General features: G+C 39.8%; 1 protein-coding gene across 1 annotated transcript in view; it reads left to right on the top strand.

Moving 5' to 3' along the window:
- CNTN3 (contactin 3) overlaps window positions 1–26349 on the top strand; it is a 174859-nt gene that overhangs the window by 14365 nt on the left and 134145 nt on the right. Inside the window, exon 2 of the mRNA XM_081184048.1 lies at window positions 23785–23919. Coding sequence (XP_081040174.1) covers window positions 23865–23919 — 55 coding nt within the window. The 5' untranslated portion in view covers window positions 23785–23864. The remainder of the gene's footprint in view (window positions 1–23784; window positions 23920–26349) is intronic.

The following is a 26349-nucleotide window of genomic DNA, read 5'->3' as shown; positions in this document are numbered from 1 at the left end:
TTGCAGTCATGACTTTTCTGTAGACCTTAGGGAACTGCAGTTAAAAGATAAAGAATCTTCTCTGGTCCCCCCACCCCGGCATATAAATTAGTTATGGCATGTGGTCTGTGCTGTCAGAAATGCATACTGAAGCATATTTAAGAAAGGTTTGGAAGAATGAATGTGATGTTTACACCACCATTAAAAGATAACTGGGTAAGTATCTACTATATATGGTGTTTTTGAAGAATTGGTTCTGCCTTGGGCAATGGGAGGTATATGCCTCTAGCAATGTACTAATGTTTTTGAATATATGACTTCAGAGATTATTACTTTTTTTAAAAAAAAAATGTATCTGGCTTGAACTTAATTTTCTTCCCATCTGTTCTAATTTTTGCCTCTATTGACTAAATAGGCTAAGAACATAGCATTGTGCAGATACATGAATTTGAGCCAACACATATTTGAGTTGAAGAAGCTGTGTTTTCCAACTATTCTCTGCATTCTGCTGGATAAAATTGGCATGCAATTTAATTCTGCATCAGCCGTTGAAAAAGTTCTTAAATTACAGCCTACATTGTGTTCAGGAAATAAATCTTGTATATATTTATTGTACCATTTGCCGAGTGCTTTATTCGTAATGCTAAATGACTATGCAGACGTACGTGGGAATAAATCTCATTGGGGCTGATTGGAAAGTATGGGATTGCAGAGTGATATGGAACTTTGAGACAGGTACTCGGTAAATAGGGGCAGTGTCAGTAACTGGCAGCTTGGGGCAGCTACTGGGTCCCAGTACTCTTGTAGGTTTCAAAGCTGATGCCTATCCTGGGTTGTCTTCTGCCTCCTAAGGCAGCAGCCTCACCCTGCAAAAGGGCTGGACCCGTGTCTCTTTCTGTGTGCTATTTTCTTTAGTTGATCTGCAACAGTTGTGCCTCCCTCCTGTGGAAAGCTCTCCCCTGCGGCATTTGCCTGGTGCCATCGTTAACATCTACCAGTCAATTGACTGGTTTTGATAAATGTTCTGCTGCTGAAATTTTGCTGGGTCATTGTAATTATGATGTTCGTACAGAGCCCCCGGTCGTTTCACGGACTATTGACCTGTACACCACTACTTTATTCTTCCGCTGCCACCAATTTTGTGGGGAAAACCCAGGGTTCCCTGGTGAAGTACTGAGCCTCAGTCAGGTAGAGTTAACAATGAAGATTAAAGTTTATTTCAAACACAAGCAAGTTTTAAAATATATTCGAAATGCTGTCACTCTATTCCCTCTCATTCTTGTCTACCTCTTAATTCACTCTGACTCCTCTATCTCTCCCCCACCCCGCCAAAAGAACCAACCAAATTAACTGTCAAAACCTCTGGGCTGAGCCTCAAAATCAGGTAGGCTCCGCCTCCAGGCTTTCTTATTGGTCAACCTATTAATCCTTTCTCTCCCCCAATACAAACGTATTCCCAAAGAATGGGCAAATGCCACAGTAATGACATTATTATAAGACATACTTTTTGGTTTTGTGCTCTTCATATCCTTAGACTTTTTTTGTAGTGAACAAGCAATAAGTCAAATGAATGATAGCTTATCATGCTAATTATTTATACAATGAGAAGAGGACTAAAACTAGCAAGTAATACTTTTACATTTTGGTGAATATGTTTGTTTTTCCACCCTTTAATTGTTTAAAAACTGCCTGTTAGGAAAAGATACTTACATACAGTACTAAGGAATAAAATGTCAATTTTTAGGCTTTGGCAAATTATTGATATTGAGTTACCAAGTTATTATAAATGTGTTCTGGAATCTGAGCATTTCTCCCTATTTTATATTAACATCTCATTAAGTGGGCGTGACTGGGCAAAAAGTTACTATGGACAAATTGTACTGCATGAATGAATGATTGAATGGGAAATGTTGAAATGGTATAAATAATTGATACCAACCCTTAAAGAGATTCTGAGTGTTACTGTAAAATGAAATATGCAAGAAGTCAGCAGATGTTTGAATATAATGAGGTTAGGCATGAGTTAATACGTTTTTTTTTCATCTGCAGACCATACATTTTAGATAAGAGGATAGAGTGCTGGACTTAGCTAAAAATCACGCTCTGCAATGAATCATGCTAGATGACCTTGTGTTAGTTATAGTCTTTGAGACATAGCTACTTCTCTAGGATTTTTGTGAGAACTGGAATACAATGGATTAAAGCCCTTGTATGCCACCCTGAGTTTCCTGGGAGGAAGATAGAGGGTGCAAATGAAACATTTAGCCTCAAAGTCTTGACTATGCCAGGCATCCCCACTCAGCCCTCCAGATGTTTAGGGACTACAACTCCCACCATCCCTAGCTAACAGGACCAGTGGTCAGGGATGGTGGACATTGTCCCAAAACATCTGGAGGGCTGAGTTGGGGGATGCCTGGACTATGCTATCATTCTGCAAATAAAATGTTCATCAGAAAGCAGGCAGTGATTGTGATGCATTAATTCGTTTATCGGTGCATATTCAAGGATCCACAATTTTATTTTCCAAGGCTTCTTTCCAGCTCTGGATATGCAGGGGGAGAGATGATGCTCACATTTTTGGAAGTATATTTTAAGGTTTGGGACAAAATCCTTGAAAGAGAACACAGCTGGCAACCACAAATCTTTAGCTGGTCATTAATGAATTAGGGGAGATTTGTTTACAACATATATGGTTTTCCTGAGAAAGTTGCTCCTGGCTAGTTTGGCTGCTTGTTCCAGCCTTATTTGTGTGTATTCTGAATTGGGCAAGGGAATGTGGTTTCAGCCATTGTCCCCCACAGTCATTTAGTCACAAATGTTTCAAGGTCATCTTTCCCTACTCTATGTTGTGTAATCTATCTTGTCATCACAGTTGTCATCAATTCTTTTCGTTTATTCATTTTCATTTCATTCATTCCCATTTCCATATCACTTTATATTTAAGAAAACATCTCAAAGTGGTTTAAAACACATTAAAGCATCAAATAAAACAATCCAGAATAAAAGAAGAAGGTTCAGATTACTTGAAGAAAATCAGATATATTATATATTCATTCAAAACAACATAATTAACAGGAAACTGAAATAGTTGCTTAAATATTTCAAAACTAAACATTACAAAGGAGGGCAACTACAGAGTGCACATTTAACACAGCAAAGTTAACAAAGAAAAATCTTGAGCATTTCAAAAGAAAACATTACTAAAGGAAGTCAAATGTAAAATGCACAATTAAAACAGCATAATTAGCAAGAGAATAAAATATTATAATAAGCATATCTGTTGCTGTTGTTGCCAATCCTGCCAATGGTGGGTGGTGGCTGTGGAAGCTCAGGCTTGATGACCTGGGTCTGCACTAAGAGACATCCAAGATGGCCTCTGGCCTCTACAGCAGCCTCAGCTTTTGTAACTGGAGTCAGTCAGGACCCCACCCTCCTAGGCCAGGTAGAAAAAGGCCTGCAAAGGCAGGGAAAATGTCTTCCAGGACCCCCAACCAAGATGGTATCTTCTTAGCTTCTTTCGCCACATTTGTCTAACAGAGTTTGGCTATTTAATACAGTGGTACCTCGGGTTACATACGCTTCAGGTTACATATGCTTCAGGTTACACACTCTGCTAACCCAGAAATAGTACTTCAGGTTAAGAACTTTGCTTCAGGATAAGAACAGAAATCGGGCTCCTGCGGCACGGCAGCAGCAGGAGGCCCCATTAGCTAAAGTGGTGCTTCAGGTTAAGAACAGTTTCAGGTTAAGAACAGACCTCCGGAACGAATTAAGTACTTAATCCGAGGTACCACTGTATATGTCATTCTCTTCTCCCTGAATGCAATTATATGGTGGTAAAGGGTTAAAAGGAACTGCAACTGTTGCTCCTCTTATCTCAGTCAGTGGGATTTATGTTTTGTATGTTTCAGCCCTAGTTCTGTGTAAGGTTGCCTCAGTGCTAGACCTGTTTATTCCCTTGTTTAATGAAGCAACTGTTCTGATGTTCTCTTGGTGTCACTGCTCTGGTGCATGGTTAACAGGATGGTGTGCAACCATGTGAGTACGTACAATACGACATTGAAGTAGCAAACACAAAAATAATAAAGCAATGTTTGAAAAGCATTGTCAAGACAGCAAAAACAAAACAAAACAAAACCTCTCATCCAGTAATCTCAAGGTTATCAGGAACTGTGTCCTTCGACTATCAGGTTTTTAATAAACTCTTCCTGAAAGTTGTTAACAAGGGAGACAGGCACACCTCACCAGGGAGGGTATTCTACAAACAGGAAAATGCCACTGAAAAGACCCTGTCACTGGTCAACAGCAACCAGACAACCTCCAGTGGTGGCAGCGCCAACAAGGCCTCACCTGATGATCGCAGGGCCTGAGATGGTTTACTGGGCAGTTTACTTTCCAAATAAGATTGTGGTTTAGTTTCTGTTCAAGGCATTGAACTTTTGCAAAACGTTCAAGAACTTGGACCGCAGTTCTACTTGTTTCGTTTTTTCAAGGGCCAGATCCTTTCATTCATGTCTCTCATCAGTCCTCTCACAACTGAGCTGCTGAGCTCAGGAGGTCATAAAAGACTCTCTCAAAGATGAGTTGAGTGTATGAAGCACCTAAATTATTATCTGCTCTGATTAAAACCCAAGCAGGAGAAGAACTGCCAGCTTCCCTGGTAGACAAATGCTTCACACGGCCAAGTCTTCGTCAGCCAGGGATTGTGTGAGGCACTTTGGCAGCCAGATCTAGCATTGCTTTGGCTGTCAAAGCCCCTACTGTGTTACATTGAACGGGGTTGATTTCATGATATGTATAAACCAAATCTAAGGGTGGGGAATGGCGGGTATGGGTGAAGGCCTTCTTCACACACAGGGATCATCCACACCCTTCCATTGCATTTGGCCTCCACAATGTCATCTCCCTGCTCTGTAGAAACTAATTGAGCCATTCACTTCTGTGGGGGAAGGAAAAGGCTCCTAAAACTTGAAAGTTTTAAAAAGACATCTGAAGGCAGCCCTGTTTAGGGAAGTTTTTAATGTTTAATGCTGTATTGTGTTTTTAATATTCGCTTGGGAGCTGCCCAGAGTGGCTGGGGAAACCCAGCCAGATGGGCGGGGTTTAAATAAATTATTATTATTATTATTATTATTATTATTATTATTATTATTATTATTGATGAGGAGATGAGACGAGAGATTATTGGGTCTCAAATCAGACCTAATATAAATGAGATTACCTGGCAAAAGCAAGCTCACACCTCTCATTGAGTTTGTATACATACTTAAGTTATGTTTATAATTATATTTTGGGAATGTTTCATGTTCTTATGCTGCTGTATTGTTTCACATTTCTGGATGTCCCATGGTCATATTATATAGTAGTTGTGTTCTATGTTGCAAATCATGAGATTTCCAAGCTTCCTTTCCTTGACTGAGTGGAGGGTAGAGGCCTACCATTTCCAGTAAAAGCTTGATAAAGTACTTGAATGCATGCTGAATGGCAAGGGGTCAAGCAGGGCTCCATTTTATCTGTTGCTCTGTCACCTCTGTAGGCTTGGATGTTCAAGGCTTTTATTTACAAGAATATAGACACCTCTTTTTCCACTTGTGTATTTTCAACATTCGTTTGTTTTCTTTGTTAGCAACAGATCATCAAGTGTGTTTAAGTCAACTGAAATAAATGGGTTGGATCCAGAGATATATCAGTGGAAGAACCTTGAAGTCATGGTGTGCTGTGGGCAAACACATGTCTTGAGACATCACAAAATACTTTTGCAGATGTCTGTGGAATAGCTGGTGCTAGCAGACCTTAGGCTTCAGAGCGGGACTGAAGGGAAGTAAAGTCAAAGGAGGTTGGTTGGGAAAAAAAACTGGTTAAAATGCTTTAAATGAATAAAATTAAGTATATGATTGCAAAATATGAGCCGCTAGGAGAGGCACATAGCTGGAGTTTGGTTCTCTTTCTCATGCTAGGACTTTGCCCTAAGTAGGCAAAATCTCTTCCATTCAGAGGGCAGCTCTGGCTCCAGTTTACTAGTTTTAATCTTGGTTAACTCTGTGCTGAATTATGTTTTAGAATTTTATTTTTTAGTAGTTTTGAAGGTGTGGATGAGCCCTGTTTCTGGTTTTTTGGGGGGTGGGATTGCATACTGGCAAATTCAGGTTTCACAATTACAGCTGATGCCACGTTTTTGTGCAACAAACCAACTTCCACTAAAAATTTGGGACTTTCTGTGATAAGGAAAGTATCAGGAAAAAGCACTGGGATTTGAATTGTTCTGTAAGGGCCAATTTTTACAGCTCAGGTCATTTCAAAGGTAACCATGCATAGGATTGCACTGCATGAATGCCAGTGCCTTCTTGCTCTCTTCCCCATGTTGAAGTTGTAAAAGGAGAAGGAACATAGACATTGAAAAGTAAAAGTTGTACTGATGCAGCAGGAGATATTTGTTTCATTCTTTGTGCTTGTACTAGCAGATCCATTATAAATGCCTTATAAGAAGGTTAATGTATGGATGCACTTAAGTCTAAAGCTATTATACTTCTTGATTATTATTTTTCATTATCAGCAGCCAATACTTTACAGTCTCTGCTCTTAGATTCCCACACAGTTAACCAGCAGTGTGCTTGAGAACATTTGCTTTGTTAATACTTCTACAATTAAAAGATAAATCCATATTGGTGACTAAATGAAAGAATGGTCTGAAAATTGATGTACTGGTTAAAAGAGAGGCTCCTGGTGCTTTATTTTTTTTAACCCATGAATAAGGAGAAGTTACTTTTCGTAAAGAAGATAGGCTACTTTGAATGAGCGTGTTTGTTTGTACCTTCTGTTGGTTGTTCTGATAACATGTTTATGATGGTTTGTGATTCCTTCTCTTACACCCAAGTTCACTGAAAACCCTCTACTTCCCATGAAGCTAGGATTTGACAGAGTCCTCAGACGCATTTGGCTGGCCCGAAATGAGTTTCGTTTTCCTTCCCCTCAAATATTTCCGTATTCTGTGGATCCATGTTGTAATCTGCGTGTTGCATATTACATTGGAAGCAGCAAATCAGACCACTGGCTCATCTAGCCCATTACTGTCTACACTGAATGGCTGTGTTTTCAGGAGGTTGAAACTTATGCATACAAAACATACACTCTGCCACTGAGCCACCACATGAAAGCCTTTTTCTACCATGATTTTTGGTGTTTAGGGGTCATTCCAATTCCCTGCAGCTTTTCTGCAAAGGCAGGTATTCTCTTGTCTGATTCTGCAATTTATACCACTTAGCACCCCCGTGTTACAAAAAGGTAAGCACATTATTTCCCCCCTTGATGGTGATAACGGTGTTTTTCATGCACAAAGCAGGGCCACTTGTTTGAGATTGCAAGTATTTTAGGATTCAGTCAGCTGGCAAAGCCAACCTGAGAATTACTGCCCCACCCCTAGCAACAAATTTTAGGTTGGTTATTAGTAATGTGAGATTGCTGCTTGCCAAGGGCAACTGCTATATGTGTGTGGTCATCTGTCAACTGTGCTTACTGGTGATTTATCATCTCTGGCTTTTCCATATCAAGATTTGATGCAATAAGACTATGCTGAATAACACATCATTGTTGTCTTAATGTGTCCTTTGTTTCCTTGTTGTGCAGAAATGTAGCGATTTTGTCGCACCGCATGGCTAATTTTGTGAAGATGAGCCTTATATTGTGCAGCATTTCCTGTGGTTTTATAAATCATCAGAGCCTTTTTGTCTTAGCTGCACCATTTTAAAAAGAAATGTGTAGCTGAAATCTCTAATTTTCCCCAGGCCATCAGCTGCCACTTAATACTTTTGAGTTAGCCAACAGCTACATTAAGAAGGGACAAAATGAGCATTTCACATAATAGCCAGCTCTTGCATAACAAAAATGAAAAATCTGCGATCTTGTCAAACATGTCTTTGTCTGGCACCATCTATAGAGCAGTACATGTCCTGTCTCTCTGCCCAACCCGCTATTTAGTGTTTTGTTTTCTGAAGTTTAAACAGTAAATCAGGGGAATGAAGATTCCTTAGGTGTCTGACAAACTCTTAATTGTAGGTACAAGTAATCTAATGTTAGTAGCCACAAAAGACCAGTGGGCTATTGACCAGGAGCAAAATCAAGGGCTTATCCACTCTTCCCTTCCCCCCACTGCTTTCCCCAAGGGAAAGCAACTCTTTAGCGCTCAGTTGGAGCAAACAGCAATTCAATTTTTCTCTGGATTGACGTTTGTGTCAATTTAGCACCAAAGAGCGGGTTTTCCCTGGGAAAGGAGTGGGGCAAGGGGAAACCCACTTAGACCCGTGCTTTGTAGACATGGGACAAGCAGAAGAGTGGACAAGCCCAGTGGACTTTCGGTTGGTTGCCTGGTATGGCGGACGGGAGCTCTTTTGATTGAGTTGAGCTTTGAAATATTATGACTGGGTTCTCTTATATTTTCAGAAAGTGTTTACAGGCACAATTCAGAAGCCCATGTTTTGATTAACATTACCCCTTTGTTGCCTTACCCCAGTTGTAGTGCTTCTTCCTTTGAATTTTAAGGGGGGGGGAGTGTAAACTCTGTTCCTTAGCAACCTCTGCCCCAGTTCAGATGTAATAATCTCAATAGATGAACCTTGACTTGTCATCTTCTCATACATTCCTTGGCCTTTCCCTGGCACCTCTTCCTTACAAGATCCTGGTTTGTAAGCAGTAGGTAAACCATAATATCACAGACAGTATGGGTGTTATTGGAAACTATGATCCCCTCCTCCCACAAAGTCAGATGATATATGAGGAGGGAGTATGAGGGTATAAGGCTTGTTCTAGATCTGATTGTATTTATTGATGATTGTTGTCTGAAAGAGGCCTTTACCCTAATGTAATTTATGTCAAGAAATAGATTGTGGAATCTTCAAACTTAGTCTAATAAGCTGAAGATTGCTTATATGTTGTATGTTTCTATGTTTTCAATTTTAGCTCTTGGTTTCTTGCAAGCCAAAACAACATCTACCCTTGCATTGATTTAAAAGTTATCACAAAATTAATTTCAGCTATATTTTCAGAAATGCTACCCACCCAATATTCTCAGCAGATGAGTTCATGTTTAGGGGTTGGCATAGCTCAACAGAATTTTTGGCCTTGGCAAAGTGTTACCTTGGTAGACTAAACTATGAGGGTTGCTAGTTTTCTCAAACATTGCTAATTTAAACATAAAATTTGGTCTCAATTTTAAGCAATTACATTAAAAAGTTACTTTTCATTATTTAACTCAATCAGCCTGAAATTAATAAAATCTTTACAACCACAAAATGTGCTGATTAGGGTAAGCCAAAAGCCAGAGACTGCAAAATTAAAACAAGAAGTGCATTATAAAGTACAATAAAGTTTCTGATATTTCACTTTAGATTTGGGTCATTCCACATAGCTCTCATATTTAATATTCCATGTAATCTTATGTAATTACATTGAGTGAAAAAGTGTGTAATTCCCCACCCCACTCCTCGGGGCTGGGGAAGGATTTAATCTTTTTACATTATACCATAGATTTGATTCTATGGATTTTATCCACACACTCTGGTTTTTGGCAAGTAACTCATGGACAGGCAAAGAATAGTGATGTGCATCTTTCCCTCCCCTCTCCTTTTTGTAATCATAGAAGTTAGAAGCAATTGCAAATAAATCTTCACAAGAAGAAGAAGAAGAGTTTGGATTTGATATCCCGCTTTATCACTACCCTAAGGAGTCTCAAAGCGGCTAACATTCTCCTTTCCCTTCCTCCCCCACAACAAACACTCTGTGAGGTGAGTGAGGCTGAGAGACTTCAGAGAAGTGTGACTGGCCCAAGGTCACCCAGCAGCTGCATGTGGAGGAGTGGAGACGCGAACCCCGTTCACCAGATTACGAGTCTACCGCTCTTAACCGCTACACCACACTGGCTTCTTGTGCACATCTTGTGTTTGTGCTGCTGAGGAACGGGTACCGTTTGTAATACAATGAAGAACTAAAGCAGCACTGTATTTTTGCAGAAACCAAATATATATATACAATTCTTTTTTTCCTTTTTCCTTTTATAAAGATGCTGCAAATAAAGTGTACAGTAGTGATGGAGACTTCCAGTCGCTAATGTGTGTGTGCTGATGACGGCCTCGCCAGCTAAGATTAACACTTTGTGGCTTCAGTCATTGACTAATTCACAAACACAAACACACCTGCTGTTATTTTGTGCATCTTTTTGCCTTTTATATAGACCAGTGTTAGGGAAGATCGGCTCCCATGAACACAGCCAGTAGTCAGGGTCAGGGATAATGAAAGTATCATTCTAGTAATATCTGGATATCCACAGGTTCCCTATCACTGTTTGGACTTTGGAAGATGCCACCTAAGGATGGTAGAAGGATTGGCTACCCATGATATAGACAATTAGAAGCTTATTATGAGAAAGAGAGAAGACACACAGCCCAAGTTGTGATTTGGCATTGAAGCAACCACATTTTCCTTATGCTTTACTGATGTGGTCTTATGTTTCTATAGATGTTTATGCGTTTTATAATGTTTGCACAATATGGACTGTTGTATATGTTTTTAAAAGCAATCAGGCAGTTCTCTTGAATGCTTAAAATATTTTTTTAAGTTTTCAAAAAATGCTGGCAAAAATGCTCTTGCTAAAAAAAATTCAGAGAGAAAACTATATGGCCCTTGACTATATGTTTAAAATACAAAAATGGTAAAAATAAATCTCCTTTCTACTTGATTGGCTGAACATGTATTGTGCTTTATAGTATGAACAAAAATGACACACTCCTACCCCATGGAGTTTCTGTTTAATTTTTTGGCATTGTGGGATGAAATGAAGTTGACGGAGTTGAGAGGCAAGAGCTCAAATTAATGTTCTGGTGAAGGAACAACCCTTGCACATTTTTTTGAATTTTGAATAAACTCACCTTTGATTTTCATACTGTGAAGTTAAAAATGGAATAGTCCTTTGAATAGTGCCTCACTTGCAATTCAGGCTTGTATGATTTTTTTTGGTATGTGTGTTTAGTACAATGAGATTTGTCACTTATGGGTAGAGAAGACCAAATTCCTTTTGGGAAATCACATTGAGAAAATGCAGAACATTATTATCCATATATTATGGATAATATAGTTTCTTTTAAAATCACGAAGAAGAATGAGCTCTTGACAAATTGCTTTAGCTAACCCCATGAAGCCAGGTTGGTGTATAAAAAAGAATCACTGTTCCAAATACCAAATACTCTTTTTCAATGAAAAGAATCACTCAGTGGGGAAGTAGGTTTGCAAAAGTGCGGAGGGAAGGGCAATGAATGAACTTCTATATAATGAATATCAGTAGGATTCTTCATGCGGTATGAGCAAGATGTTTTAAGAAAACGAGAATCCCAGTGGGGTAGATATTATTTTTATTATCATTTATTAAATTTATATACTTCCCTTCACCTGAGGATCACAGGGCGGTTTACTGATAGCCTAAATAAGGAGTATGGTATTCAGTAACTGAAGTCCGGGAATAATATCACCCAAGATATGTAATATCAAGCATTGGGATTGCCCTATGTGGTCTCTGGATTTGGGGGAATCCTCTATATGTAATGGTGTCACTTGATCTTCACCAGAGGACAGCCTGTTCCCTCGCCGTCTTGACATAATCAAGTAATCAAGTTAAAATCACACGTTATTTTATTAATTTGAAAAACTGCAATAATGTGGGAAAGTATGATATAGAAACTATTGCTCACATTATCTAGCTGAATGATCACTACTCTTACTTGGCAAATAAGGACATTCAGAGGAAATATATATGTACTATATTTGAAAATGATCAATGTGCCGTTAGTAGCCTTTCTAGAAGCACAGCCAATATTCTGTTTTTTTCTAGAGCAGGCCTACCGATCTAATGTTGTTTGTATCATATAGATGCCTAGGGCAGTTTATAATGGCACCGAAGTATTCTGAATTATATCTATTGGGAGGAACAAACATATTGGCAATAGGTAACTGATAAAGTCATAGGACTGGAAAGTAGTCCCTGATTTAGTAGTTAGAATACCAAGTTAGAATAAATGATTCTTAATCTTTCTGAAATGATAACCAAACCTTATTAAAAAAATTTCCCCCTGTCAGGGAACTGACATCGGAGCCAGAGGCGGAGGGAAGGCTCCCAAGTGATGCTGGAGAGGGACCCAGCAGGGAGAGAGGCAGCTCATCAGCTGGGGAAGGAAATCAGCACAACACCAGGGGTAAAGGGGGGCAGATGGGGGAATCGGCGAGAGGGCTCCAGGACTCCTCGCCGGACACCAGCGGGGAGAGCACGGGTCCTCCACTACCCACACCCTCTCTGCGGAGAAGACTTCCGCGCAGGGAGAGTAGGAGGAGACTTGGCGTCAAACAGCTTCTATGCTGGAAAAGGTTTAAGAAACACCCACTGACGGATTCTGCTAGTGACTGAGGCAGCCACGAAGTGAAGGGCTGTCCAGACAGAAAAGGTTTAACAAGGCAACATAGCCAGGAGTGGTGGCAACTTACGCACAAGCAACCCCTATATTCATTACACCCCCCAAACAAGTACAATTTTTTTAAGGGCTATATTCTATTACTATTTCTTTTCTTCCTTTTTCTTTACTGTTCAGCTTAATTGAGGTTCCCTGTGTACTGCAGAGTTTCCTCCTGGGATAGGATCAGCCACAGGCAGCTCAGCAACTTCTACCTGCGAAGGCTGCTTTCTAGTAAGCAATACTGTTGCACAGATGAAGTGCAAAGATCTAATGAGACCTCCAAGGAGCCAAAGTGCCTGGCATTCTCTTCCTTTCTTTGTCCTTTCTCTGTTTCTTCTGGCACTGACATTGTTTTGCCTAGCATGCAATTAGCATTGGCCCTTCATCATATACCGCATGCAGTATTTCTCAAAACCAGCCTGTTTTTCGTAAGTGACTGGTGATATTTCTGTGTTTAATTTAGCAGGATACAACACTTGCATATTAGCACTGTTTACAGATAAGCATTTTACTGTAACACATTTATCTTATTTTCTTATTATATTTGCCTCCAGGGTTCAAAGGTCGGTGCAATTTTAGGGCTAGGCCAAAATATGGGTTGCTTTTCATAACAATTTTCACAAGGAAAAGCACTCTCCCCCACTTTTTAAGTAATCCACAGGATTTTGCAGCAATCTGGATGAAGGTGCAGAGAGCAATTGATGATCTAATTAGCTGGTTCATCCAGCAGAAAGCATTGCCTTCATTATCATTGACTTCTTTCCCCTCATTGATGTTGTATACACAATTAGATTTGTATACACAAATCTAATTGGTTAATTGTGATGTTATCATTTCACAAGTGATCCCCGATTCTCTGGAATCACTCTAGGAAAGAGAATTAAGCCATAAGCAGATATAAATGTTGCCGTAGCCACCAAACAGAGAGACAAAGTGGCAGCGAATAGCGGCCAGATAGGATTGATATAGAATTAATTTACAACTATTAATTTACAAGGCATTCTCAACTTTTCTCATAATGGGTTTACGCAAAGAAAAGAAAACATTGCTGTTCTAGTCGAAGTGAACTTGGACAACAGGAGAACACTTTTATAAGGTCCATTTCCCAGAAGATCTGTTAATTGTATGATACCATTGCAGATTATGTGCTTTAAAAGCACAGAAAAGCAGCACTACTTTTCAATATGTATTTCCATTTACTTTGCAGATTTGGTCGTATTAATGACCCCCTTGTTGCTTCTTCCACCTTCTGGGAAATGAAATTGTTAGCAAGGCAATGGAGGAATTTGTTGGACCATGCAATCTTGGCAGAGTTTGAGTTCCAGCAGATATGGGGGTAGCTGAAGCCTCCCAGGACTGCTATATCTCTCTCTGAATGTTTGGTAATCTGCTCTAGGAAAAACATAATCAAAATCTTCTGTGTTTCTTGGAGGTCTATAGCAGACACCCACAATAAAGTCACTGCTGTTTCCTTCTTCTGCAGTTTTTACCCATATACTCTTAATCTGCCTTCCATGCTCCAGGTCATGAATCTCTTTTATAGGAGGGAATTGCAAAAGATAAGTAGAAGATGGAATTTCAGCCGGTGTATCTTGCATGACAAACTTCAAACTTTTTGGCTCTGGTAGGTGTTTGGCCTGTTGTTCAGATAGTATTTGGCCAGATTTGGATCTTTTTGCCTGGTCTTCTCTTTCTGTTAGTTTCTTGTAGTTTATCACCTGGTTCCTACTTGTTGGTTCTTGTAAGTTTGTTGTTTGTATAAACTAAAGAACAATACAGTGGTGCCCCGCAAGACGAATGCCTTGCAAGACGGAAAACCCGCTAGATGAAAGGGTTTTCTGTTTTTGAGCTGCTTCGCAAGACGATTTTCCCTATGGGCTTGCTTTGCAAGACGAAAACGTCTTACAAGTGTTCCGATTTTTTTTCGCTTCCCCCCCTTTTTCTAAGCCGCTAATAGCCTTTTAGCCGCTAATCCGCTAAGCCTTTAATAGCCGCTAAGCCTTTAATAGCCGCTAAGCCTTTAATAGCCGCTAAACCGCTAATAGCGCTAATCCGCTAAGCCGCTAATAGGGTTGCTTCGCAAGACGAAAAAACCGCTAGACGAAGAGGCTCGCGGAACGGATTAATTTCGTCTTGCGAGGCACCACTGTATTGGTTCTTTTTTGATGTTTGTATATAAATGAAATAGGCCATCTTCAGTGCCTCTTTTGAGGTGGGAGACACATGTTTTTAATAAATACATAAAAGCTTATTCACAGTCTAAAATTGGTATGCCAAATCCCATATGGTGGGAATTATGGGGAAGTATTTCTTAATTAAAATACTTGTACGCCTTTCCATCTTAAACAAGATCCTCAATATTTAACAAGATCCTCCAAGACAGTTAACACAACACTACAGGACTGAACCCAAGGAACACACAGTACTTATTTGCCTAATAAAGTGGCTTGCAACTAGCTCCTCCATAGACCTAAAATATGTATAAAGGCACAGTCCTCAAACCACAGGCCTTATTTGCAAATCTTGCTGTCTTGTTTCTGAGCATTCATGGAATACTATCATGATGTGCTTTCATCATGATAACTCACAACTTTGGGTGGTATTCAACTGTGTTTTACTTAGAGTATACCCTTGAAATAAATGGGACTTAGCCGTGCTCATTAATGTCAATTCACCTACTTTGAGTAAAATTTTATTGAATCCCACCCTGTACTTTTTTAAAAAAATGAAAGCCACAGACATCTAAAAATCTAATAATCATTTTGAAGTTCAACAATAATATGTAGTGGAGGGCTATGAGTGTAATGAAACAACTTGGTATTTATGGTAAAGAGAGTGAAGCAACATAAACTTTACAAACTTTTTGCACTGCAGTTAGTTTTGTTCTAAAATACCAAACGACAACAACAACCTAAAAGTAAAAAATTATCACTGGGGTGACTGGTAAATGTAACAACATTTAAATTTCTGCTGTATATGGAATGATAGGCATATTATGGTTTTATAAAATCTTGGGCAAAAGCAAGCATATTAACGTTCAAGGAAGTCACCAGTAATTTTGAGGAAGAGTTCATTTAGTGGCTGAAATGAAAGGGAAATAAAAATGAAATGATGCTGCAGATGTCTTGGAAATATATGTGTAAATGGGAGAGCTTGTGGATCGTTTTAGCATGTAATCATAAAACAAGTCATGAACGTCTCTATAAACAGAAAATAGTATAGATGATTAAAATCAAGCCGTTATGTGAGTACAAATTAATTTAGCATTAACAGTTATTTAAACAGTAAAAGAGTCTCAAGTAGCTGGGATTCTCAAGATAAGAAAAGGCATTTTTATGTCTTGGTGATTAGCAGGATGGTGCAGAAATACCTGTTGTTGTGAGTGAAATGAAACAATTTACCAAGATAGTGTAATTGGTAATTACATGAGCACGATTTCACTGGTAATTGTGGATTTTGACTTTCAGCGTGGAATCAGTAATTTGGGTTTCATAATCCAGACTTAATTATGACAATAACCTTTTAGAGATGAAGACAAAGCAAGTCTGTCAGAGGCTTCACAGTGAAGATAATTCCATTTCAGATTGCACCTCTAATTAAGACAAAGGCTGAAAATATGTCCCTGTAGTGCTTCCAACTCAGCTGTAGGGTTTTCCCTATGCTTCAGGCAGATTGTTGTTGTTTTTAATAATATCTAGTCTGTTGTATTTTTAGACTTCCTTTAAAAATAAAAATAAAGCAAGGAAGAAGTGCCTGTGATTTTTGCAAGAGCCAGCCATCCAAAATTCTGCATACTTGGCTTCTCTTTGAAACAGGAGGATCTGTAGCTCAGTAGGAGTGCATGCAAAAGGTCCCAGGTTGAAGAGGTAGCATCTCTTGGTAGAACTTTGGGAGACTTCTGCCTGAAACCCCTGGAGAGCCACTGCCAATCAGCGGTATCAAGCTACATGGACCAATCGCCTGACTTGTTATAGGGCAGCTTCCTTTGCTCCTAAAGAAGTTTGTTGTCACAAGAGAACAAGGAGCGGGAAGTGGGGGCTTATGGGTCCAGATCTGTGTGTCTTCAGCCTTGCAAACAAGCCCACAAAACTTTAAAATGTTAACAGCACATCCTGCCCACAAATACATTGATTAGATATTGGTGACAATTATTACCATACCCTTCCAAACTGGACATTTGCAAGACTTGTGACCGAGCAATGGGAGCTCACCCCGTCATGGGGATTTGAACCGCCGACCTTCTGATCGGCAAGTCCTAGGCTCTGTGGTTTAACCCACAGCGCCAAGCGTGTGCCAAAAGACCTGTTAGGTTAGACCAAATGCCTGTCCTGTAAAGCATCATATTTCCCATGATGGCCAGCCTGATGCCTATAGGATTCTCACAGGAAGGATATGGATATAATACCCTTCTTCAGCCGTATTATCCATGAATTTGTCTACCCCCCCTTATAAAATCATCTCATCTTGTAAAGACTCACATTATGAACTGTATAAATAAGTACTTCCTCTTGTCTATCAATAGTCTTCTACCACTTGGCTTCATTGTTTCTCACATTAAAAGAGAGGCATAATAAATTCTCTCTTTTTCTAGTTTCTCCACATTGCACATACATTCTATTATATCCTTCACTGATGGGTTGCTCCAGTCCTTTGTTAATCCTGGTGGTTGTTTTTTGAACTCCCCCCCCCCCCCCCGTTCAATAGGACTTCTGAGTAGACATGGTTAGGGATTGCACTTTAAATGTGTATACTTTTTTTTCTTGTTAACTTTAAAATGGGCTGCATCATCCATTGTGTTAAAAGCTCCTGGCTCCTTTAAAATAGTTATTTAAACAATGGCCATGTCTAAAATATATATGTCAGAGTGCAGATGTCATCTAGCTATTGAAAATACCAATTTCAAAAGAAATTGCAATGCTGTCTGCTCAAACAGGCATTAGGAGAGAAGGAAGATGGATTAGGAAAGAGGATGGGAGCACAAGAGAGATTTCTCCAAGCATATTGAACTCTGGGTCTCTATGGGCAAAAGTACCCAGAAGTAACATGTAAACCTCAGTTCTGCCACTACTACTATTTGTAAAAAGAAAGAAAAAAAGATAGATAATGTTCTCCCTCAAGGACAGTGCCAGAATAATAGCTGGACAATAATGTTATAGGATAAGTCCCATGGAGGATTGAAGAGGTTTTGTCTTGACAGTTCTGTAATAACATGTCTGGACAAAACAGAAACCTTCAACAGTGAAGAGTTCCTGTGGATTCCAGGCTGCATCAATAAGACTAAACAAATTTATAGGGTGGTGGTGTTTTTGGCCTGGGGCATTTCCATAGCATAGATTAATGGAGTTGTAGAATTGAAAGGGAACACGTGGGTCATCTAGTCCACCCCCCTACAATGCAGGAATATTTTGCCCAACTTGGAGCTCACCCACACCCCTGAGATTAAGAGTCTCATGCTCTACCAACTGAGCTACATGTTTAAATGTATTTGCTTTTATTTTTAGAGTGACACTTGAATTAACCTGTCCCGTACCAACAGCATGATAGGGTGGTGGTCGTCCAGTTTGGGGCGTTCTTGGTGAAAACAGATGATTTAGTCCAGACTCTTTTCAAATTACGGTAGGTTTGGGCTTGGGTTTGGCAATGAAACAGCCTTGGTTGCCCTCATGAATGACATATGTCTGGACAAAGACGGAGAAGCGTGTCTCTGCAGTTTTGATACCATTGACCATGGTATCCTACTGGGCTATCTCTGTGGATTGTGGGCAGAGGATGAATTTGTTTTGAATGGATTTCTACACAGAATCTGGCAGTTTTGAACCAGTCAAGCTTTGCCTGCATCAGGCCATCTGTTGCACTGAGTGCCTCCTTATGTCCGAACCACTCATGCGTCATGTTTCTTTGTGTGCATCGTAATTCCTTATATGCAATCAATATGCAAGATGATGCGCAAAAATAAGTATTTACATATGTATCTATTTCTGTGCTGCTCATTTAAGAGTGTATATGCATATAATATTACATGTGTAATATGTTAGAATTGTTTGTATTTTTTAGTGGAACCGATAAAAAAAAACCTCACTTCTTGTCAAGATCAAGATATCAAGACAGGGGAGGTTTGCATTGTGATTTGCAGAAAGATCTGTTTCTAGGCGGAAGAAGGCATAAAGATATTGTGGGTTTGCAGAGTTGGTTAAAGAACATACCAGTGATGGGTTCTGCTTAACTCCATTCTACCCATACGATGGCATCCATCTAGGTTCTGTTTTAACTCCTTTGCTTTCTAACATTTCTTTCAGGCTAAGGAACCTTTTTCAGCCACATGCCAGTGGTGGGTGGGGCCAGAAGCAAAAGTGGGTGGAACAATGAATGCATACTTTAGCTTTGTAGACTACACACACTCACATACCCTACTCTGTCCTCCATCCAGAAAGAGGCGTAATCAGAGTTCAAGGACATACCTCAGCCAGGCTATGATACTTGAGGTTAGGTTCGTGACATGGGGAGAGTTCTGGTTGCCAGCAGGGTTTGAGGTTCCTCTCTGCTGATCTCACTGAAGCTTTTGAGTGAGTTCACTTGAGGGTTTGTAGAACGGGTACCATCAGTATGCTGATGACGCTGAACTCTATTCTCTTCATTCTCCGAGTCAGGTGAAGCTATGCTAGTGCTGAATCAGTGTTTGGACTTGGCAATGGACTGCTTGAAGATTGATAAATGGATGGGATGGAGGCATTATTAGTACAGTGGTACCTCAGGTTATGGGGGTCTTCTTAAAGACTTTGTCGGTTTTGCTCTGTATCTGAAGCTATTGTTTTTTCACAGTTTCTCCCCCCCCCCACTCTTAAGTCTAGTTTTCCTAAGTTCAGTTTTCCATAATTCCAAATCATTTTCCAGTTTGTTTGTTTGTTTTGTTATTTAAGTCCTAATGAACCTACAAATTTACCCTTGAGATTGCCTTGCCCTAAATGTGCCCACTCAACTGCTTGTTGTTGTTTAGTCATTTAGTCATGTCCGATACTTCATGACCCTATGGACCAGAGCACGCCAGGCACTTCTGTCTTCCACTGCCTCCCGCAGTTTGGTCAAACTCATGCTGGTAGCTTCAAGAACACTGTCCAACCATCTCATCCTCTGTCGTCCCCTTCTCCTTGTGCCCTCAATATTTCCCAACATCAGGGTCTTTTGTGTGTGAGTGTGTGTGTGAGTGAGAGACAGTCAGTCAGTGTATCGGAGAAAGCGAGAGTGTTAGAGATTCTAGAGATAAGATTGCTGCTAAGTGCAGCTGCAGACTCTCAGTGTAGCATTGATTTATGCTTAGAATACTCAGCTCTGTATATAGTTTTGTATCATAGTTGTAGTTACAGAATAAAAGGAAGATATTCTACAGAGCTGCTCTCCGAGTGGTTTATACTCTGCAAGACTCTGCAAAACTCTGCTGCGCAATGACTGTATTATTGAGACAGTGAATCCGGTGCTCTCAGCTCTGAGCTGTGAGTCCACAGCACTGTGACCTGTTCCTGTGAGAAGGAGGTCTCTGGCGGTGCTTTCCAGCTTGCCTAGCCCAGTCGGGGCTGAGGTACATGAGTCCAGTTGGCGCACTGGCTCTAGGGCGATGCTGACAACTTCATGACCCCATGGACCAGAGCACACCAGGCACTTCTGTCTTCCACTGCCTCCCGCAGTTTGGTCAAACTCATGCTGGTAGCTTCAAGAACACTGTCCAACCATCTCATCCTCTGTCGTCCCCTTCTCCTTGTGCCCTCAATATTTCCCAACATCTGGGTCTTTTCCAGGGAGTCTTCTCTTCTCACGAGGTGGCCAAAGTATTGGAGTCTCAGCTTCAGGATCTGTCCTTCCAGTGAGCACTCAGGGCTGATTTCCTTAAGACTAGATAGGTTTGATCTTCTTGCAGTCCATGGGACTCTCAAAAGTCTCCTCCAGCACCATAATTCAAAAGCATCAATTCTTCGGCGATGAGCCTTCTTTATGGTCCAGCTCTCACTGCCATACATCACTACTGGGAAAACCATAGCTGTAGCTATACGGACCTTTGTCGGCAAGGTCATGTCTCTGCTTTTTAAGATGTTGTCTAGGTTTGTTGTCACTTTTCTCCCAAGAAGCAGGCGTCTTTTAATTTTGTGACTGCTGTCACCACCTGCAGTGATCATGGAGCCCAAGAAAGTAAAATCACTCAACTGCTTAGAACAGCAGAATTGGCAGTTCTATAGATGCCACATTATACCCGTTCCACTTTTGTAAGAACTCAGTCATTTAGTGTGGCAGCACCTGCACTTTAGAACTCTCTGCCTGTTGAGATCAAGCAGATGCCTTCACTGTACTCCTATCCGTCACCTGCTAAAAACATTCCTGTTTAGACAAGCCTACCCAGATGCTTAGAAAGTTGAGAATCTGTTTTAGTAGCATAACTTTAGCATGTTTTCCTGTATGGTTGTAATTTTTTATTGATTTTGCTGTTTTATCTTTTGTAAACTGCTTTGAGGGGGGGTTGCAATCAAGGGGTGTATAAATTTTATTAAATAAATGAATGAATGAAAACTTATCGACCATCTATGCATATTTGCCATCAGCTGTAGTTTTAGAGTGTTGGCAGACGAAGAGAGTTGCCTTAGAATGAAGTGAGACGCAGAAAGAAAAATCCATACTTCTGTAGTTTTAGAGTTTGGGTACAATTCTAAAGATCAGTTTTAATGTCTATGTCCAACCTAATGTGTAATCCTGATTGTGTGTCAATAATTTGGTTATTTTACCGTATGTATGTATGTATGTATGTATGTATGTATTAATGACTTTTGTAAGCTGCTATCAGCTAGCATTCAGGACATTAATTTTAGAAATAAATATATAAAATAATTTCAGTTTTTTGGGTGAGACTGTGGATGACAGTGTATTTCAAAGCATCTGAAAGAGTTCAGATATTGGTTAAAGATTGCAACCCATGTAAATTTTAGGAAATGTCCTAGTATATATTGTGTAATTGCTGTACAATTTGATGCTGAGATAAATGCTTGGGGAGAATCCCAAGACATTTATTTTCTGCATTTTAAAAGCTGGTAATCTGCTTTATAGAATATATGAAATATATTTCACTTTGAAAAGTTCAGAGACCTCAAACAGTATCATTGAATAGTCTGAGGCAAACACCTATATTTTCACGAGCTGAATAATCATGCCAGAATATAATTGGAAACATAATTTTTCATTACTTTTGTAATATAATCTCTTCGTGCACTTGTGACCTCTGTGTCATGGTGATAATACTCCTGTTTCTTCAAGGAGTAATTGAATAATGATGAAATTTTTGTTTCCCTCTAAGGTATTATAGAGCAGACTCAGTTATACAAATGGAACAGCAATACAAGCTTTGCCTTTTTTAAAAAAAAACCCCCCGCAAAAGTACTGTACCTGACTGAGTTTAAATGGCAAGATTATTAATACTCCAACTCAAATTCACATTGTGGCTCTTTTTCTAAGATAAGATGCAAGAATTCTGCAACAGGGGAGTGCTGCCTTAAAGCCTTAGCAAATTTCCACATGCACCCCTTTTAAACCCGACATTTGAGTACAATTAAAACTAACAATGCTCTCTGCATTTTCCCTGGATGTGGCTTTCCCCTTTGTTTAATGACTTTCACTGAGAAGTTTATATGACTGTTGAGATTTCCAGTGCATGAAAGCATCAGTTTGTAGTGGATTAAAAGATGTAAAAGGCGGTGAGAACTGTTGGGACTTAACAGTCCACAAATTTATTTCTCTTCAGCCCACAGACATCCAATACATACATACATATTTAAAAAATCTCATATTGGTATTTTTTGTAATGCAACGAAAGTCATGGAAGTGTCAAATATATTAGGCACATTAGCCAGTTCTTACAGAACACTGCAATTTGGCTAACACAACTGGTTTTTAACATAGTTGTTTCTTTGAATAAACCTAATCATTTAAACTAGCCTCAGGTATGAAATATAAAGGAAATGGCATATTTCCACCCCTGTACTGTAGCCAGGCATTAAGGTTCATGGAGATCTGTTGGGCTAACATGGCAACATTAGTTTTTGGGTTGTTTTTTAAAGAAAGCCTGTTTTGATCTCCAAATGAAGATACGGTAATTCTTATAATGCTGAGCTGCATAAGTACCAGGAGGAAGACTTGTTTCCTGGCTGCCTTTCATATGCTCTTTATTGTATATCCAGATTGTGTCACCAGGCAGAATTTAGTAATACCATTGATGGTTCCTGCTGGTGGAGAAATAGGAAAGATGCTTTCATCTGTTAGGGGCTGGATGGAGCGAGCGAAGGTGAGGTGCATTTCAAAATGTCTGAGGAGAGGAAAGAAGAAGCAAATCAAGCTGATGAAAACCCACAAATACATATGAACGTTGAGGAAATCTACCATGTGCCTGTGGGTGAAAGAGCTGTGGCTATTATCTGTGAAGGAGCTGTAGTTGTAAAGCATGTGATTTCTCTGTGGAGTTCGGTCTAAGGTTTAAGAAAGCTTGAGTAGGTCTGTTGATGGGATTACTGTGTGCACTTTAAAATTCTGGTATTTGTTTGACTGAACCATTGCTGTGCTTGAGAGTATTGCTTTACGGCAATTATTCATTTATTTATTTTTCTAAATTTGAGAATGAATTTGCATACACATCTAGATTATTTTCCTTTTGTAGTCAGAGATGCTATCCAGGTCACTGGAATTCCAGTGCAGATATAGTAATTAATATAATATTATGTTAGGATCATAGGAAATAACCTTATTCTAAATTAGAGACATTAATCCATCTAGCTCAGTTATTGCCTACATTCACTGGTAGAGGCTTACCAGTCTTTCAGGCAGGGGGCCTTCCCAGACCAACCTGGAGATTCCAGGGATTGAACCTGATACCTTCTGCATGCACCTTTGGGTCTTGTTTGAACTCCTTCTGGGTCCAGTTGGAACTGCCTGGAATAACCTCTATGTCTACCATTTCCCACATTTAAGATGAGACTCCTCTCAGGTGGTCCTTTGACACTGGCAAGATAAAGTAGATTTTGGAACACACCAACACTGCTTATTGAAACCACAGCAAGAACAGCACTCCCAAAGAAAGAAGATTACTTGATTGCTAGCTGGCACAGTGTGTAATTCGCTAATTCTAAGTATAGTTTTTTTACCGTGCCTGAATTGAAGAGTGAATAATTTTTTATGGCCATGAGGGAGCATCAATCTTCCTTCCATTAAAAAGTTCATGTGACAGATAACATGCTTTTCATGTGGTGAATCCTATAATTAAATTATTTGTGTATTCATGTTGTTTTAACAGATTAAAGGTTCTGTGTGGAAGACTTAAGTGTACTGTTCATTTGAGGCTGGACAAGAACTTCTAACTTTTGGCAGCTGAAGATGTTGTTACTATGGAAACAGATGTTCCTGCTTTCCTTTGTTGGCTGCCTTGGAGGTGAGGATATATGTTTATCTATAATTTCTAAATTAGAGCTGCAACTGAATCATTCCTTTCAAAATAAAATGTTGCAACAGTAAAGCTAAACTTTTCAGTCCATTAAAAATAAGTGCATTATAAATTTGGAACATTAATGGAGTATAAAAACAACTTCATTTTCCTGTGTTGGTTATTACATGCAGCTTGCAAACACCGACATTCAAAAGAAGGAGGGCCATTCCCTAAAAGTCACAAAGAAAAATATGTGGTGGTGATAAACCTAGATGTGTGCATTAAAATGAACACCAACATACTGAATAAATAAGAATGTATATTTAAAATATGACATCCAATGCAAATAAGCAGACAAATCAGCATAAATACCCAAGTGGTACAGCAGCAACAAAATTGTTTGAAAGTTTGGCAAAGGCTTTCACCATTACAAAATGATTTCTGCACAGCTCAGTGGTGGTTCAATCTATCCATTTTGAGAATTCTTAACCATGAGCAAAACCGGAGTATCGTTCACTGATGGTATGATTTTTCTAAAAAGCATAAGGAATAAGGAGCTGAGTGGAATTTAGTGCACTCAGGGTGCAGGGTCTAGAAGCAATAATCCACTCAAGGAACAACTTTATTTTGGTTTTGGAGCAGTAAGAATAGTGTGGCATAGAGCAGGGATCCTGTCGTTGGGCAGCACTCCAGTTGGCTGATGTTCCAGTCCTGCCCAGTTGCCAGGTCCACTAGCACAGGCCAATCGGATGAGCCCCATAGGCAACCTGGGGTGCTGTGGCCCAGCAGCAACCCTATCCAGCTGAGCTTTTGTGCAGACATCAGATTGCCAAGATCCATGAGGGAGACCCACCCAAAGGGAAGCACCTCCCCTGCTAACCCCCTATCATATTACATACATATACATTCTCAAGTTTCCTAATTTAATCAGCACATAAACCAGTACATACAGCAATGCATATCACTGTGTAAAAAAGTTGTGTTATCTATAGTATAAAACTATTCAGCAGACTACAGTGCCATGTGGAGTTTGAATTTATCACATGTATTAACCGTATCTTTGCATATAATTTTGCATATTGTTTGCTTTTTTGTTGGGGAGGGAAGAGAAATTAACTAAGAAAAAGGCTAAGATATAAGCCAGTGCTTAATGGAAGAAGTAGACTGAAGAAAGCAAAGGTTGATCAGGTTGAAACCACCAAATACCATGTATAAATACAATTAAAACAGACTCCTTCTCTGTTGCTAGTAAGGAACCACTGAATTTCATTAAGAAGGTCTTAGAAAGCTGTCTCCAGATGATTTGTTTAACATTGCATGAGGTCCTCAACAAATAACAAAGGTATAAAAACGAAACCATACAGATCTGTTGCAAACACTGCCTTGTGCACTAAACTACTGTGCATCGTACAGTGAAGGGAGATGACATACACCTTCTCAGACGTCACAAGCTGAACTCAAGTTATGAAAGGCCACATATATATACTTCATTCATATGAGGACAACAATCCTGCGATCACTAAAAATAGATGGAGATGATGTACCGTGCTTATAAAAATCAGCTCAATTCCAACAGTTCATATAATCATAGAATTGTAGAGTTGGAAGAGACCCCAAGAGCCATCTAGTCCAACCCCCTGCAGAGTCCACAACAACCCCTGGTTTGGCTCAAACCACCACCCTTCTGGTTAACAGCAAGATGCACCAAGATGCACCAAGCCATTGTGTCACTGGGGGCTCTGAGCACTGTTTGAACTCATGCTGCAGTTCCTCAGTGTCCACATCCATCAAGTCATGGGACTTGAGGTTTTCAATAGCAAACACTTTGTCAACATGAAGTTGGCAATATCTAAATACGAGGAGGACAGTAGAGCACATGCTTAGCTTGTGAAGGGTTCCAGGTTCGGTCCTTGACATCTCCAGGTAGAACTGGGAAAAGCAGCTGCCTGAAACCCTGGAGAGTCACTGCCGGTTGGTGTGAACAGTACTGAGCTAGGTGAACCAATGGTCTGATTTGGGATGGCATATTTCATCCCTATGGGTGGTTCTCCAACATTGTGTGAGGAGACTTTTCACTCACCTTTCACCCCCAGTTTGATAGAGAGTTGCTCGCAACACTTGCACCTTTACTGATGCCATTCAGGTTCCCTGCTGTGCCTAACTTTACGGTATTGTTATACTTGCCTTTGAGAGGTGTTGGAATTCCTGATTTTGTCTGCAGCTTCCTTCACTGAATGAGCAAAATGAAGGGAAGGGCTATAGTTGTTGCAAGTAGTTACGCCTGGGAGCTTCAGCAAGCCTAAGTGCTTCTCTGTAGCGACAAGGGCAAAATGAGACCTTACTCATACACTTCCACACACATTGTTTAGCCACCAATTTGCTCTGTTTGTTTGTTCTAATTGTTCTCATAACAGTTCTTGCCCCTAAAGGATTTTG

The sequence above is a fragment of the Podarcis bocagei genome (assembly GCF_964188305.1).
Source record: "Podarcis bocagei genome assembly, chromosome: 2".
In the NCBI taxonomy this organism is placed as follows: domain Eukaryota; kingdom Metazoa; phylum Chordata; class Lepidosauria; order Squamata; family Lacertidae; genus Podarcis; species Podarcis bocagei.
Note: the sequence above shows the minus strand (reverse complement) of the source record. Positions and strands in the feature narration are given on the sequence as shown.